Source organism: Ictidomys tridecemlineatus, chromosome 4 (genome assembly GCF_052094955.1).
Source record: "Ictidomys tridecemlineatus isolate mIctTri1 chromosome 4, mIctTri1.hap1, whole genome shotgun sequence".
NCBI classification, from domain to species: Eukaryota; Metazoa; Chordata; class Mammalia; order Rodentia; family Sciuridae; genus Ictidomys; species Ictidomys tridecemlineatus.
Window position 1 is genome coordinate 130,172,917 of NC_135480.1, and position 15,425 is coordinate 130,188,341.

At 37.5% G+C, this 15,425-nt stretch overlaps 1 protein-coding gene across 2 annotated transcripts in view; it reads left to right on the forward strand.

Moving 5' to 3' along the window:
• Rasef (RAS and EF-hand domain containing) overlaps nt 1–13,395 on the forward strand; it is a 65,828-nt gene extending 52,433 nt beyond the window's left edge. The window contains exons 16-18 of one of the 2 annotated variants that reach the window (XR_013438057.1): nt 2,205–2,281; nt 3,929–4,045; nt 10,515–10,653. Coding sequence is in view for 1 of the 2 variants with exons in the window: in XM_005335128.5 (XP_005335185.2) it covers nt 2,205–2,281; nt 10,515–10,614 (177 nt within the window). In the remaining variant the exon portion in view is untranslated. Of the gene's footprint in view, nt 1–2,204; nt 2,282–3,928; nt 4,046–10,514 lie in introns of both variants that reach the window. The other variant, XM_005335128.5, reaches the window with a different exon arrangement.
• Nucleotides 13,396–15,425: the final 2,030 nt, after the last annotated feature.

Sequence of the window (15,425 nt, forward strand, 5' to 3'; positions counted from 1 at the left end):
GAGAATCAGAGGGCTGCTGCTTTTTTTGATTTTTTCCTCGAAGATTTGTGCTTAGTTGGAACAGTCTCACATTATTTTTGGATATGCATTTGTATAGAGGAGTAAGTTCATTCCTGTGCTGAATATTAACATGGGAAAAGTTCCTCCCTGGTTACTATGGCTGTGTCAGAATGCTGCATAGCCTTCTCATCACTTGTCTAACCCATACAAGAAATCAGCTGCACCTGGGGTCAAGTAAGTTCACACCGTGACAGTCTGGTGGGATGTTAGTATTGCTATCTGTTCTCAGAACCAGGAAAGGACTACTCAGAAGCATATGAATGTGAGCTTTAAAAAGAAGTTTTATTTTAGTTTGGGTTGTGGCTCAGCAGTAGAGCACTCGCCTAGCACCTACAGAGCACTGGGTTCGATCCTCAGCACCACATAAAAATAAAATAAACGTATTGTGCCCAACCACAACTAAAACAAAATATTTAAACAATATATATTTTCTAGTTTAGGTTAGAAAATCTTGTTTTAAATCTCAGAACTGAAAACCAGTTGTAATCAACATCAAAAAGTAGATAAGGAAATGCAGAAGCAATTGATTAAGGCACCTGCTTAATTGTATCCATCGTGAAACAAAAATCAAAGAGGAAATTAGAAGACAGAGCCACATGTTTGTCCTGGTGTCGTTTATTGTCTGGGAAAGGTATACATGGAGACTCCATAGTCCATGGGCTAGAAGCTCTTCCACACAGCCCTTTGAAATCTAGTAATTCTTATCTGCCTGGTAATTTTATTCTTCACCAGATTTCTTTTTTTTTTTTTTAATTTTTTAAATTTTTTAGTTGTAGCTGGATGCAATCCTTTTATTTATTTTTATGTGGTGCTGAGGATCGAACCCAGGGCCCTGCCTGTGCTAGGCAAGCACTCTACCTCTGAGCCACAACCCCAGCCCCTCTTCACCAGATTTCTAAAGTTTTCTTCTTCAAGCATCTTCTACTTTCCACCATCCTGTATCCTCAAAGACAGTCTCTGTTCACCTTATAACATCCTGGGTGTTAAAGTCAATACCAGTACTGTTTCTACTTGACATACATTCACTTTATGATGTGTACATTTTTTTATGGACTTGGGGGCTCCTAGATGATATAGGTCCCATTGTGGAATGTGTTCCCTTTCTCAACCTCTTCTTTCTCTCTCCCTGCTCCAGAGCAACCATCAAATCCTCCCCTTGTCCCACACAGGAATATTTAACCCACATCTAGACCTGTAGCCTATCCAGTTCTCCTTTATTAAGAGAAAAATATCTCCAGCTTGTTAGACAAAGAAATAACTGTCTTTGGTGGCAGATGCTATGTTATTTGGTGGCAAATGCTATGCAGAAAAAATGGTGAGTGTTTGAGGTTTTATGATACGAAGACCTTGTATAGACTTTTCAGGTTTAGAAACAGCTTAATCTTAACTTCGATAAGGGAGTGTTACCTAAAAATCCAAAAAGTAGGCAGGACTCTGGTGAAGGCATAGTGGAGGGAAAGGTAGCCTAAGGTCATGGGATCAGTACAAATTTTGGGAACTGGAGCTATTTAGGGAAGGCCAGGGTAACTGGAACTTTGTAAGTATGGAGATAGGGTAGAAAGCAAACTGGGATATTGGCAGGCACTTGTTGGCCATGGGAAAGCATTTGAACATTGCTTGAAGAGGAATGGGAGGCATTGGAAGGTTTGAGCGATCATATACCTAATCCTGAGAGGTTAATTAAGAGAGGACTAAAAAATGTCCACTGGTTTTAGCAACAAGGAGACTGCTGGATCCTCAGAGAAACGATGATAGTGTGAAGGTGACCAAAAGCAAACCTGCTTTGATGAACACTTAATTCCTGTGTGGTTATCTTAATCTATCATTTTTATTTCTCTCAAATTAATTGATAGAGAACATTTGGGAGCATGTGTATAATAAGAATTTGAAGTAAAAAAAATCTTAAAACATAATATATTATATTTTTCAATGCAAAATAAAAATCCTCTGAAAAGTGAACTGTTCCTGGAATAACTATGCTCAGACTTGTTCCTTGTTTTAAGTACTGAAACTCTGAATTCAATTTCTTAGCTATTAGTTACTCTGCATGCTTGATAGAAAACATATTTTATCTATTTTAATAACAAAATTTCAGGAAACCCAATTAAAGGCTTCATTTAATTGTGTAATCTTCTTTTCTACAGAACTATGGGGCGTTATTTTGTGAAACAAGTGCCAAAGATGGTTCCAATATAGTGGAAGCTGTTCTCCATCTTGCTCGGTAAAGTTTCACCTTATGCTTGGGAAACTGGACGTAGGACTGAGTTTTCACTTAGTTAATGTTTATGTCAGATTTCTTAACCATAACATACAGTTAGAGTATCCTTTGCAAAACACTGTCCTGTTTTTCAGACATGATAGGAGAAGAAAATACACACTGATGTTATAAGAACTGGTAATGCTTCTGGTTCACTGTGGAGTTGGGCAAAATATCCTTACAGGTACATCTGAGGTGTTGTTGACATTCTGCAAAATGTTATCATATAGCTAATAATGGACTTGTATGAATCATCTCCAGGAACCAGATTTTAAACACAAGAGACTATTGCCAATATAACTATGTATTGTGGCATTTTACTGGGTAAAAAGGTGGGGGAAACAACAAACAGAGCAAATTCTCTTATCATGCCAGTTAGAATCACTTTGCCAAAATTATTACCTAGGTAATTATTTAGTTAAGTCAATGGTGTTGATAATAAATAATATTTTAGGATGTGTATTAGAATGAAAACCACATCATTAAGGATGTATATAAATATGCCTGCACTTTAGTTCTTTATGTATCCCTAGGAAATAACATTTTTGGCTAAATTTATCTCTGTGGCTTAGTTTTTCTGCCACAGATGTTTACTAGCCTAAAGGGATATGTAACCCATCCCCCAAAAGGGAAAAGAATAAAGATATCAGAAAAGAAAACCAGGACAGTGATATCTAGTTGTAGACAAAGCAAAAACAAAATTTTCGACATATAATTCTTTTTCCTGATGATTTGTGAGATTTTGTGATAATTGACCTCTTCCACTAGTAAACATTGACAGTTAAATACTTTGCATTATTTTCTATGCTACTTTTCAATTAATGACTTGGTATTTGGAGTGCCTAATTAAATGGAGTTCTGTTAGTAGAGTGCTTGGGCTAGGACCTTGAGCTTAGTGGCTTGCCCTCACCTGAGAGAACAAGGAAACAAGTCAAGGACCTCTGGCAGCCTGCGTAGCATTAGCGTGTAACAGGGCTTGGCTGACACCCTGAACTCACACTCAGAGTCTTTCCATCTAACATCAGTTCAAGAGAAATGATCCCCCCGCCCCACATCACTAGAAATTATCTTTATTTAAAGCATAAACTGTGTGAACTAAAACAAGTAGGAAAAAGGCAAATATCTAAACATGTATATAGATTCAGTTGAAGTACATTGTTTTTGTTTTTGTTTTGGACCAGGAATTGAACTCAGGGGCACTCAACCATTGAGCGACATCCCCTGCCCTAGTTTGTATTTTTATTTAGAGACAGGGTCTCACTGAGTTGCTTTAGTGCCTCGCTTTTGCTGAGGCTGGCATTGAACTCGTGATCCTCCTGCCTCAGCCTCCTAAACACCGCTGGGATTACAGGTGTTGCCATTGCTCCAGGCTTTTATATATATTTTTAATAGGAGAATCCTGGACTGATATCATATTTTACAGAAAAGAGCCATTATATTATATTCATTATCAGCTCAAATAATGAATTCCACATGCCTCTGGTACATAGGGAACACCAGCTGTTTTGGCCTAGCAAGCTACTTGTACTACAGGGAGAATTCATTGAAATGTAGTGTTTGCCTGTAAGACAGAGTAATTGCTAAATTAATAAGTATTTTCACTTTTTCAAGTGCTTGTTTTGGTATTTCATGAATATGAGTCCAAGGATTTCTACACAGCAGGAAACGATGCACTTTTGGGTCCTTCTCCACCCACATCTGCCCCAGCAGCTACATAATCACCTCCAGGTCAGTCCTTGTGTAGGTTGAGCATCCCTAATCTGAAAATCTAAAATCCTAAATACTCTAAAAGCTGAAACTTTGGACACAGATGTTAGTGGTCAAAATACTGAATTTTCGATCATTTCAGATTTTGGATATTTAGATTAGGGTTACTTAACTGGTAAAGTCTAACACTCTGGACCCAAGCATTTTGAATAAGAGATACTCAAGCTCTTCATGGTTACTGGCTGCTGCCTAGCATATTAGAGGATTGTGGAAGGAGAAAACTCAAAGTCCATTCTTAAGTCTACCCCTAAGTAGCTATGAAATCTTTGTCAAGTCCTGGAGTTACTTTAGGCATCTGGAATTAGCAAAATGAGGAAGGGGATGAATAAAATGACCTTTCCAATAGTAACAGACCATGATTCTTTATATAGTAGGCTACACTCTACTGAGTAAAATAATTAGTGTGTAATGCTCAATTGTCTCATGGGGCCATATTAAATTGAAATGCATACAAAATGCCCTGGTCACACCCAAAGTGTGGAATTGATTCTCTTTATTGTATCATAAAGATGGGAGAGGCTGCAAACTGCAGGCTTCCTCCCCATCTGCTCATAGGTGACCTGTTGGATTAGCCAGTCATTGGCCCTGTTTATTGTGTAACTTAGACACCAGTTTGTGTTTATTTACTTAAAACAATTGGTGTACAAAGGAATTTTGATAACAAAGTTCTTCAACTGTGTAAGGTAAGATCATAGTTATTTTTTAATCTTTAGATAATTAAAGAAATCAAACAAGCTTCTTGTGAGTCACTTATCATGGAGTTTGACATGGAGGTTTTCTTTTTATTGTTATTGCATTATGGCCTGGTTTGGTGGGCCTCTAGTATATTAGTAATATTAGTAATATATTAGTGAAAACTTTGATTTATGCCATCCTCATAGTTCCTTGTCAGAGTACTCAAGACTAAAGTAGAAATGTTATAGTCTCCACAGGTAGAATTATCATTTTTAAAAGTTTTCAACCTTTAAAAAATTGCATGTTATGTAGAACACATAAGTTCTTGATTTAGATCTCATGGGGTGATTCCAGCATTGTCCCTTCTTTACCATGTAATGTCATAAATTGTGAAATAGTATCCTATTTGGTATGTATTTGCACTGTCTGAAACATAGTTTGCTTTTGAAGGGAGGCCACATGTGTTTGGTTAACAGCCTGGACTCTACCTGCTTTTTCTTGAAAAACTTCTGAATCCAAGGAAAAATTACTCTTAGAAATGCAATATTCTTACAGTGCCACTAGGTCCAACCATGGTCTTATTATAAATAAATTTGCTAATACCGGAACCACAAGCTTTAAACATTTTGTAGTAAGCCAAGTTCAACAGGCATTCAGTTGAGCAACAGCCTAAAATTGGAGAAAAACACGAAAAGCTCAGGCTCTATGCAGATCAGCTCAAGAACTGAACTGCTCATATGTGGCCTGTTGGCTTCATTGAGTCATTTAAAAGGCAATTGTTTTATTTTTCTGATTGGCACATAATAATTACATGTTTTAAAATGTAGTTGTTAAGCATGTGGCAGCTTTTGGTGAAGTCACTAAATTTTCCCAGGCATAAACCTGTTTTAGATGTTTCTGATCATATCTTTCTGATTTCCTTAATGTCGGCATGCCTGCAGTTTTGGTGGATAAAAAAATGAAAACAAAAACACAAAGACCAGGTCAAATATGTGGGTGTATATTTTCCTTCCTTAATATTTGCTTTCAAGTTTAATAATGTAAGCATTATTATGAAAATTTAGTATGTGCTTAGCCCTCTACCAGGTTCAATAGGATATCAGTGGAATAAAAGGCAAGCCTTGTAGTTTGACATTACAAGGAAAAATATAAATAAGATATAAATATATATAAAGCCAGGCAAGGCAGCCATATGGTTTGTAGCTGATAAGAGGCCATTGGGTCTCCCAGAGGGAGATATGCAAATCGTCCCATGAGGATACAGTGCTTATCCTGCCCATTTTACAGATGAGGAAACATAGGAATTCGGATATTTAATCAGCCTGATCAAATGGACACAGCGAGGAGGTGGTGGAGTCAGGACTTTCCACTGCTACCCTGAATCACTGCTTGCCACTTCAACGTTGGTCACCTCAGGATTTCATTTTGCACTCACTACTTCCTCTTTCTTTCCTTTCTCAACTTTTACGTACTTGGCAAAGAGTTTGTATTTGGAAATTGCATTAATTTCTTTTGTCTCTAATAAATTTCCACAGATGTGATAGCATAAATAATACACATTCTGAGAATTCGAGAGCACAGAAGTGTAGACTGTCTCTTAGGGAATTGGGGGTGGATTTGTGCATTCAATTTCTTTTTTCTGAGACTTTGTTTTCTCATCTGTGAGATAATACTCATGTCTCACCTGTCAGGGTGTGTATGGGTGTGGGTATGTGTGCATGGTGTCTGCTAAATAAGAAAAATGTAAAAACATGTATCATAGCACTTTTTAGCTGGCCTACAGAAATAATTACTTTCCATTTTTTTATTTGTTAATTTTTTTCTGCTGAGATATGTAGTTTTTGACTCAAAGTGACTTTCAAAGGTTACTGTGTTAGTCATCTTTTTTGTTAGTGCAACCAAAATAACCAACAAGAACAATTTAAAGGAGGAAAAATATATTTGGATTCACAATTTCACAGGTTTAGTCCATAATAGCCCATTGCTCTGGACCCAAGGTGAGGCAGAATGTTACTGTGGGAGGGCATGGAAGAGCAACACTGTGCACCTTGTAGTGGCCAGAAAGCAGAGAGAAAAAGAGAAAGGGGCTGCAGGAAAGATCAACCATTCCAGGGCACATCCCCAGTGACCCACCTCCTCCAGCCATAGCCCACCTGCCCACAGTTGCCATCCAGTTAGTCCATTTAGACTAGGATAGACTCACACAATGACAGCTCTCACCATCCAGTCATTTCATATTTGAATATTCCTATACTGACACAGGAGCTTTTTGGAGACACCTCCTACTAAACCATAACATTCCATCCCTGGACCCCAAAAGCTCTATCCACTTCACAATGCATAGTGTATTTAATTCATATCTGTGTGTTCCCATAGTTTTACTAGTTCTAGCATTGCCCAAAATTCCAAGTCCAAAGTCTCATTTGAGACTCAGGGCAAACTCTTGGCTGTCAGCCCCATAAAAATCAAAAGCAAGATACCTATATCTAATATACAGTGGCAAAGAGTAACATTCCCATTTCAAAAGGAGGAATTGGGGCATGTAATGAAGGAATGGTACCCAAATGAGACTGACACCTAGTCTGGCAGACAGGCCCCATAACTACACATATTGCCTGTAGGACATGTGGTAGTAAGATGTGCTCTTCAAAGGGCTACGGCAGCCCCACACATTTGTCTTACAGATTGAAGTGCACATTGGTTCTCTCTTGGCTTGACTGTCTCCACAGCCAGCTTTTTTTGTGTGTGAGGGGTGCACAGACAGTTCATGTTACTGACATATTTTACTTCTTATTGTTTCTATCCCTGCTTTTGCTTCACCTTCACAGCTTTGGGCATTGCCCTCACAGTGTCAACTTTCTAGGGCCCTCTGTGCAAATAGGGTTCCCTGTGTTTTTTTTTTTTTCTCTAAGGAATTTTCCCTTCGTTATTCTTGAGTCTGCAATGGTATAGTCTTACAAATTCTTGAGATACCCTCAAGCCATCTTTCCTATTATCTCTTTTCAAAGTACTTAGCACATCTTTAGGAACTATAACCTTTATAACCTCTTTGGTTCCAGAGTTACATTCACTTTCCTAGCCAAATTGCAAATTTTGAAAATTATTTAGCTCTGCTTTCTGTTCCTGATTCTCACAGTAAAGCTGGCTGAAAGCTGCAAGAAGTAAAACCCATGCATGCCACTGCTTGAATGCTGTGCTGCCTTGAAATTTATTGTACCAGATTAATTGGTCCACCACTTTTAAATTTAGCCTCACACAAACTCTTGGGACATAAACAAAATGCAGAAAATTTCTTTGCCAGGATGTAACACAAAGGGCTTCTAGTCCAGTTTCCAATAGAGTTCCCATTCCCCTCTTTGACTTCATGAACACAGTCTTGACTATCTCCATTCCTATTGACATTGTGATTTTCTGAGCTCACAGTAGGATTGCTCATTACACTCTAAACATTTTAATGCCTTTCTAGTCTTCATTTCCAAACTTGGCGAAACTCCTCTTGCAAACCATTTCAAAAGGCTTCTGAATCACATGGTCAGGCTGGTCACAGCAATAACCCCGCTCTTGGTACCAATTAGTGACCAAAATACTTGACAAGAGCAACTTAGAGGAGGGAGAGTTCATTTTGGTTGATGGTTTCAGAGAAGTGTTTAGTTCATGGTGGACCAACTCCTTTTCTCCAGATTAGGCAGAACATCATGGAAGAGGCAATGGAAGAGGGAGGCAGATCCATTCATGGCAGCCAGAAAAAAGAGAGAGAGAAAGAGGAAGGGGCTGCAGGAAAGATAAACCCTTCTAGGGCATGCCTCCATGGATCCACAACCTGTAACCATGCCCTACCTATAGTTTCCACTCAGTCATTCAAACTAGGATGGGTTGATCAAGGCATAGCTCTCACAATCCAATCATTTCACTACCAAACAGGCATTTTGTGGGAACACTTGAATCCAAACCACAATAGAACACATCAGAACCTTCTGTAGCTGCATTGGCTAATTTGGTAGCCTTTAGTTGCTTGAAATGTGGCTGATTCAAATTGAGTTTTCCTGTATGTATTATATATACTGAATTTGAAGAAAGTACAAAAAGTATAACATATCTCAGTTATATTATTAGTGATTTCATGCTAAAAATATTTTTTCTATAGTGTTAATAAAATTATTAGTAATCTATTAATAAAAGTAATTTCCCCTATTTTTACATTTTTTGATGTAACTACTAAAAAAATTTGAAATGACATATGGACCACATTTTATGTCTATTAAACAACCTTACTTTATTGAAAAGATTCCTAGTAGTTTCCATTAAGCACTCCATAATAAACCATCCCCAAAGTTAGTCACCTTAAACAAAAACTATTTTTTATTTCTTATAATCACCAGAGATTGCTGATCTTGGCTAGAAGATTCCTCTACTGCTATTCTTGGGTGTTTTATGTATTTGCAGAGAGATGGGTCTAGAGGCTATGGCTTTGGCTGGATATCTGCAAACAGGGTGTTTCTCCTCGTGGCTTCTCTCCATGTAGCATCTCATTCTTCATGGTACTCTGGTGGCCTCTCTCCATTAAGGAATCTAGTACTTCTTAAATGGCAGCCCAAAGCACTGAGTGGGAAGTGGCTAAAGTGACTGAGATTATTAATACCTGGGTTTGGAAGTCCAGCGCATCATTTCCTTAATGTTCTATTGGTCAGAGTCACCAAGAGTCAGCCCTGACAGGAAGGTTGGGGGTAGGCACAGCTCCACCTCTTCTTGGGGAGCACCAGACATTGAATCCTTCGTTTCTTCATATATAAAATGGCACACAATAAATTAATAGGTTTCTTTTGAAGAATAGGTAAGTGGGCACCAGGAAGAATTTAGAAGTGTCTAGTGGCTCATGCAAACATTCAGGATTGCTATGCTTTTTTTCTGCAGAGCCATTTGTTTGGCAGAATTATTGATGCCATCTTGAAGATAAGCAGTCACACTCATCTCACCCACAGAAATAGTTATTCATCTCATCTATATTGGGATGCAGGGTCTTTATATTTTGTGGGAGTTACACGTGGAAGGACACTTCCCTAGGGAGCTTTCAGAAGATACTGGAAAGTGGTACATATTTTATCAGTGTTGCTTCTATTGAGAAACTTAGGAAGAAACAAAAGGAAGATATTTTTTTCCTGGATTTTAACTGTCCATTATTCAATGTCATTAAATAATGGTTCTAAAACTGTCATTGCTTTGTTTTGGTCAGCAAATCATTACTTATGGATGGAAGCCACACTCCAGAGTGTTAAGGAGTGAACTGTGCATGTGGCAGATGATACAGCATCCTGAAATTTCAGGAAAGAAGAGAGGCAGGGTGTGTCTGTGTGCATCCTGGTGCTCAGAATACCGGCACTAGAGCCAGCCTGTGTGGTTTGAATTCCACTTCTCCATTTGTGTGAACTAAGAGAAAATTCTTTTTTTTTAAATTGGTACATTATCATTAAATAGTAGACTTCATTATGCCATGTTTATACTTGCACATAACATAATTTGATCAATCCTAATATAAGTTTCTTAACCTCTTTCTACCTTCATTTCTTCGTATATAAAGTGGGGCACAATAAATTAATAGGTTTCTTTGAAGAATAGGTAAGTGGATGACACTAGGAAGAATTTAGAAGTGTCTAGTGACTCATGCAAACATTCAGAATTGCTATGCTTTTTTTCTACAGAGCCATTTGTGTGGCTAAGTTTGTATCTCAGTAACCCTCTCCCCCTTGCCTACACCTAGGGAAGTAAAAAAAAGGACTGACGAGGATGACAGCAAATCCATCACCAATCTGGCTGGGACCAAAAAGTCAACACAGATGAAGAACTGCTGCAATGGTTAAACTCCGACATCTTCAACTGATGTACACTTCATTTCCAAAGTACTGAATTTTGTGACCAGTTTGGTTTCTATTAAGGTGATTCACCCTACTGACACTGTCCTATGGAGAGTTAACAGCATGGGCTATCTGAACTGTCTCTTGGGTCCCCCTGGAATCTCAACTCTTCTTTGCTGTATCTAGATGAACAATTTGGGCCCTTTGGTCATTACAGAGTCTTAAAAGATAACACTTAAATGTTTTCAATGTGGTACAAAAAAAAGATCACATGCTTAAATCCAAGCTACAGAAGAAACTCACATTACTAGACTGATGAGGTAGTTGACTTTGTAGTTAACCTATGACAATGTTTACTGAAAATATTTGATGCTAGACACTAGTATGAGCAGGTTCTTATCCTAGCTTCCCTGCTATCTAGCTTTGTGATCTTGGGCATGTCATCAGCACCTTAGATCTGTGTGTGCCCTCTCTGTAAAAGCAGCAGTTTGCCTCCAAAGCCTTGTAGTACTCTCAGATGCTGTAGCACTATAAGCAGCAGGAAGGAGAACACGACGACCTACAGTTAATAAGGGCTCTGGTTGTTTCTACTTTCTAAATATTGAAATATTGATTTTCTTACTTCTGAAATGAGAAGAGAATTTAAAAATGAGAAAAAAAAATGGTTCCATTTTAGGCTTCAGTGGAAACAGAGATATCTATTTTTTATATATAAAAAATGTTTGAAAAAAAACTTGTATATAGAAAGAACTGTACTTTGTAATCTTTAGAAGAGTTACAAAGTCCGCAGTTTGAATTCAGTATGAAAAATTTTAATGAAAACATGTAAAGCCACATACTACTGAAAGTACAGAGCCCAGAAAAGCTGTCCCTCTTCATTTAAAATGTACACCAGCCAGTGGTTACCAGACAGAGACTGAGGAAAGGAGAACTGGGAGTGACTGCTAATGGGTATGGGGTTTCTTTCAAGAGTGAAATCGAATTAAAATGATAGTAATTGTTGCATAACTTATTGAATATACTAAAACCACTGAATTTTATACTGTGAATGAATTGATTTTGTGGTATTTGAATTTTATCTCATTAAATTATATGAACACTTACAATGATTTAATGTTTTACCAAATGAAAATATTCATGCTATTTCAAACCTTCCCATGGTTTAGGATATAATCTGCAATATAATACAAATCCCCTAACTCCCTACTTTCAAGCATTAACTTTCTTAAATAATGAAGAATAAAAGAAGCAGTATTCATGGTTTGGGGGGGGGAAATCTATAAAAGAGGAATTGCCATAGAGAATGGTGAGCTGAAGTCCTTTGTTTAACATAACATCTGATTCTTCCCCACCAATGACCTGTTCAGTCTTGCTCTCCTTCCAGAATCTGGGGGGGCTCCAGGCTTCCCTACTAAAACATCCCTAAGAGCCAAGGGAGGCAATATCAGGCCCAAGTGTGGGCCTGGCTTTTAATGATGTGAGCCAATTAAGTTGCTCCCAGCAAGAGATTTGAACTTATCTTAGTGCCTCTAAATCCAGGCTCCAAGTATCTTGTTAAAAAACCTAAATAATAGCTGTTATTTATTGTATGTTAAAAACATTTCTTTTTGTTAAGTTAAAATAATTATATGTAGCAATAATTTTCCTATTTATGAATTTTTTATGGTCAAACTTTAAATTCCTTAATTTTTAAGCTCTTAAAGCTTACCAAAACATTTCAAGGCTTTTTGTATTTTTGCTGGGGAGTTGAATCCTCAGTAACTCTACCATGAATTCATGTTTTAACACTTTATGGTTTTCGGTCCCAGAGAAAAATTCCATTTCTGATTATAGTGCCTTGCTTGTGGGGAATTGTCAAAATAAATGGGGGTGGGGAGGTGGAGTGAGTGGTTGTTATTTTTGCTGCACATGGTATGGTGACATGAAAGTTTTATGGTTGCTGTGCCTCAGTGGTGTCTATGGACCCCAATGAGGTTGGTTGGACATGTGTTGATAAATAAGGCACTCATTTGAGTTTTATTGTTCAATGTTGTTAGTATACATGTTGTTGTATTACATTTATTTATTTCCTTCAAAGTGTCTCTTTTTATTTGTCTTACAACATTATTCCTGTAAATAAGAATGTACCTTTAATATAGAAGTCTTATCTTGATCTTTGCCTCTGGATCATGCAGCCAGCACACCCAAATTGATTAGGAGATTACTTAGGAGACTTTGAGGGGCAAACCAGTCATCTTCAACTATCAGAGCACTATACTTGTTTAGACAGTGTAATCCAAATAATAGACTTTTATCTCTGGTTAGCAATGTTGTTTAAAGAAAGCTACTTTAAAAAGAAGGATTCCTTGCTGGTGATCATCATTGTTTACCCAAATTTTTGTTTTGTGAAGTTGTTCTCCAATTTATGGTATATTTTCAACAAAGACAAGAATATTTAATGTTTTTAACTTAGACTTAATTTGGCAGGTTTTAATATTCCTATGGATGTAACTTATTTTGTCTCTGTTTCTCCTTTGAGAGATTTTACAAGCATAATCATACTATACTCCTTTTTTATATACACTGACACATTGGATAATATTTTAATTTCATTATGGAAAATAATGCTGGATAAGGAAGCATTTTTCACTGCTAAATTTAAGCCCTGTACATTTCCATAATTTATTTTTTCCACTTGCTGTTTTATAGGATGTATGTGACATTTGATTATTTAATACTATATGTGACTTGCATAAATCCAAGCCACACAACCCTCCTGCTGAAAATAAAATTGAGGTTAAAGATAAAGATTTATTTTCATATTTATACAGTGATTGGCTTCAGAGTGATGGTTTTTGTGGGCTTTTATTGTATGTGTGTGTAAGAAATTTCATATGTATATATTAAGTAGGCCTCTGAGAATTGAATAATTGTTTTATGATTTTGATTTATATGGTTTACATTTTCATGGTTTGAGCCATATTTCGTTTATACTGTTTATTTCTCTTCAAGCCATTAATAATTATACCATAAAATATAATTTTATAGCAATGCAAATATCTAAGGAACTACAAATATTTTGTGCCTTGTAAATTCAATAAAGTGTGCTTCTTTTGACCTATTGGCTGCTGCCTTCAGCTTTACTGCAGATACTCTTGAAGCAGTTTCTGATTGCAAGATGTGTCTGCATGAGCCAGTACCTGTACAACCCATCTGTTCTGGCTATGTCAAGCCTGGCTGGTTGGAGAACAGAATGACTGCCCAGTATTTGGTGCTGTGACATAGCCCTGACATCTTGACCAACAGGGCAGCAGGTAGACCAGTGTAGGGCAAGGCAGTCAGGAGTAGTGAGGCTTTTGTAGAACTATTTAAGAATAGGCTCTGGCATCCTCATGACCTTTGAGGGCTCAGCCTTTGGTCTGACAGACACTTCCTCTCGCTGCCTAGCTAAATCCTCCAGGAAGGTTTTTCTGGACCCCCAAACTAAAATGAGGCTGTTTGTTCTCACTTCTTAATGTCCTTATTGACCTTACATTTATTTAAGTAAGACTTATGCTTCCTGTTCTTAGCCATTTTGCTGTTACCACTATTCAGTGGGCACAGTGCTTAGAACTTTAATAGTACCAATTATTGAATAGATTATGTGTTAATCAGCTTCCCATTACTGTAAAAAAGTGCCTGAGATAGTCAGCTTTAAAAAAGGAAAGGTTTATTTTGTTTTTTTGTTTGTTTGTTTGTTTTAATTTTTTTTAATTGTTGGTTGTTCAAAACATTACATAGTTCTTGATATATCATATTTCCCATTTTGATTCAAGTGGGTTATGAACTCCCATATTTACCCCGTATACAGCCTGCAGAATCACATCAGTTACACTTCCATTGATTTACATATTGACATACTCATGTAAGGAAAGGTTTATTTTGATTCATGGTTTCAGAGTCCATGGTTGGTAGGCCTTGAGGTGAAGCAGAACATTAGGGCAGACATCATGGCAGGGAAGCAGAAAGAGGAGGAGTCAAGAGTCCCAATGTCCCTTTCAAGGGCACCAAGTAACCAGAAGACTTAGAATTAGCCCCCCCCCCCTTAAAATTTCTACCATGTCCCAAGAGCATTACAAAGTGGGAACTAACACATGGGCCTCTGGGGGACATTCACAATCCAAACCATACTGATTATCAAGAATGGACAGGGTAAATAAAGCAAAATAAATATTTTTAAATCTGCCACAGATTTTATGCAGAAACAGAAACATTTTACTCTTTAGATAATATCCCAAAACTTCTTACCATGATATCTAAGGCTCACTTATTCAGTTAACACTCACTGAACCTGATATTTATTGATTTAAACGATTTCCTAAATAGTATTCTAGACAGTGGGATCCATAGTGGATAAGACAGACTGCCAACAAGATAGCATTCTGCTGGGAGATCAGCAAAAAATTGTGAACTCATAAAGAAGATAAAAAAAAAAAGAAGATTCACTTTCTATTTCTTTTGTCCTTTTTCCACCCTCGAGTCTACATTCAAGCACAGGAAACTTCTTCAGATATACCATACTGACTTATCTCCTGCCCTTTACACAAGGTGTGCTTCCTGCCTAGAAGAAACACCACTGTCCTCTAGAGCCTGCCCACCCAGCTGCTACACATCTCAAATCAGCTGCGACTTCCTCTGGCAGCAGTGTCTGACCTCAAGTATGAGCTAGATCTGCTTCTCCATGCAGATCTGCAGATCTGCCCACCATGTCCATCACAGCACTTTATCTGACTGACTTGTAATGATCAGTTCAATTGAGTACGTGGCATGTTGAATGACTTCTGTCTCCCTTTAAGTTT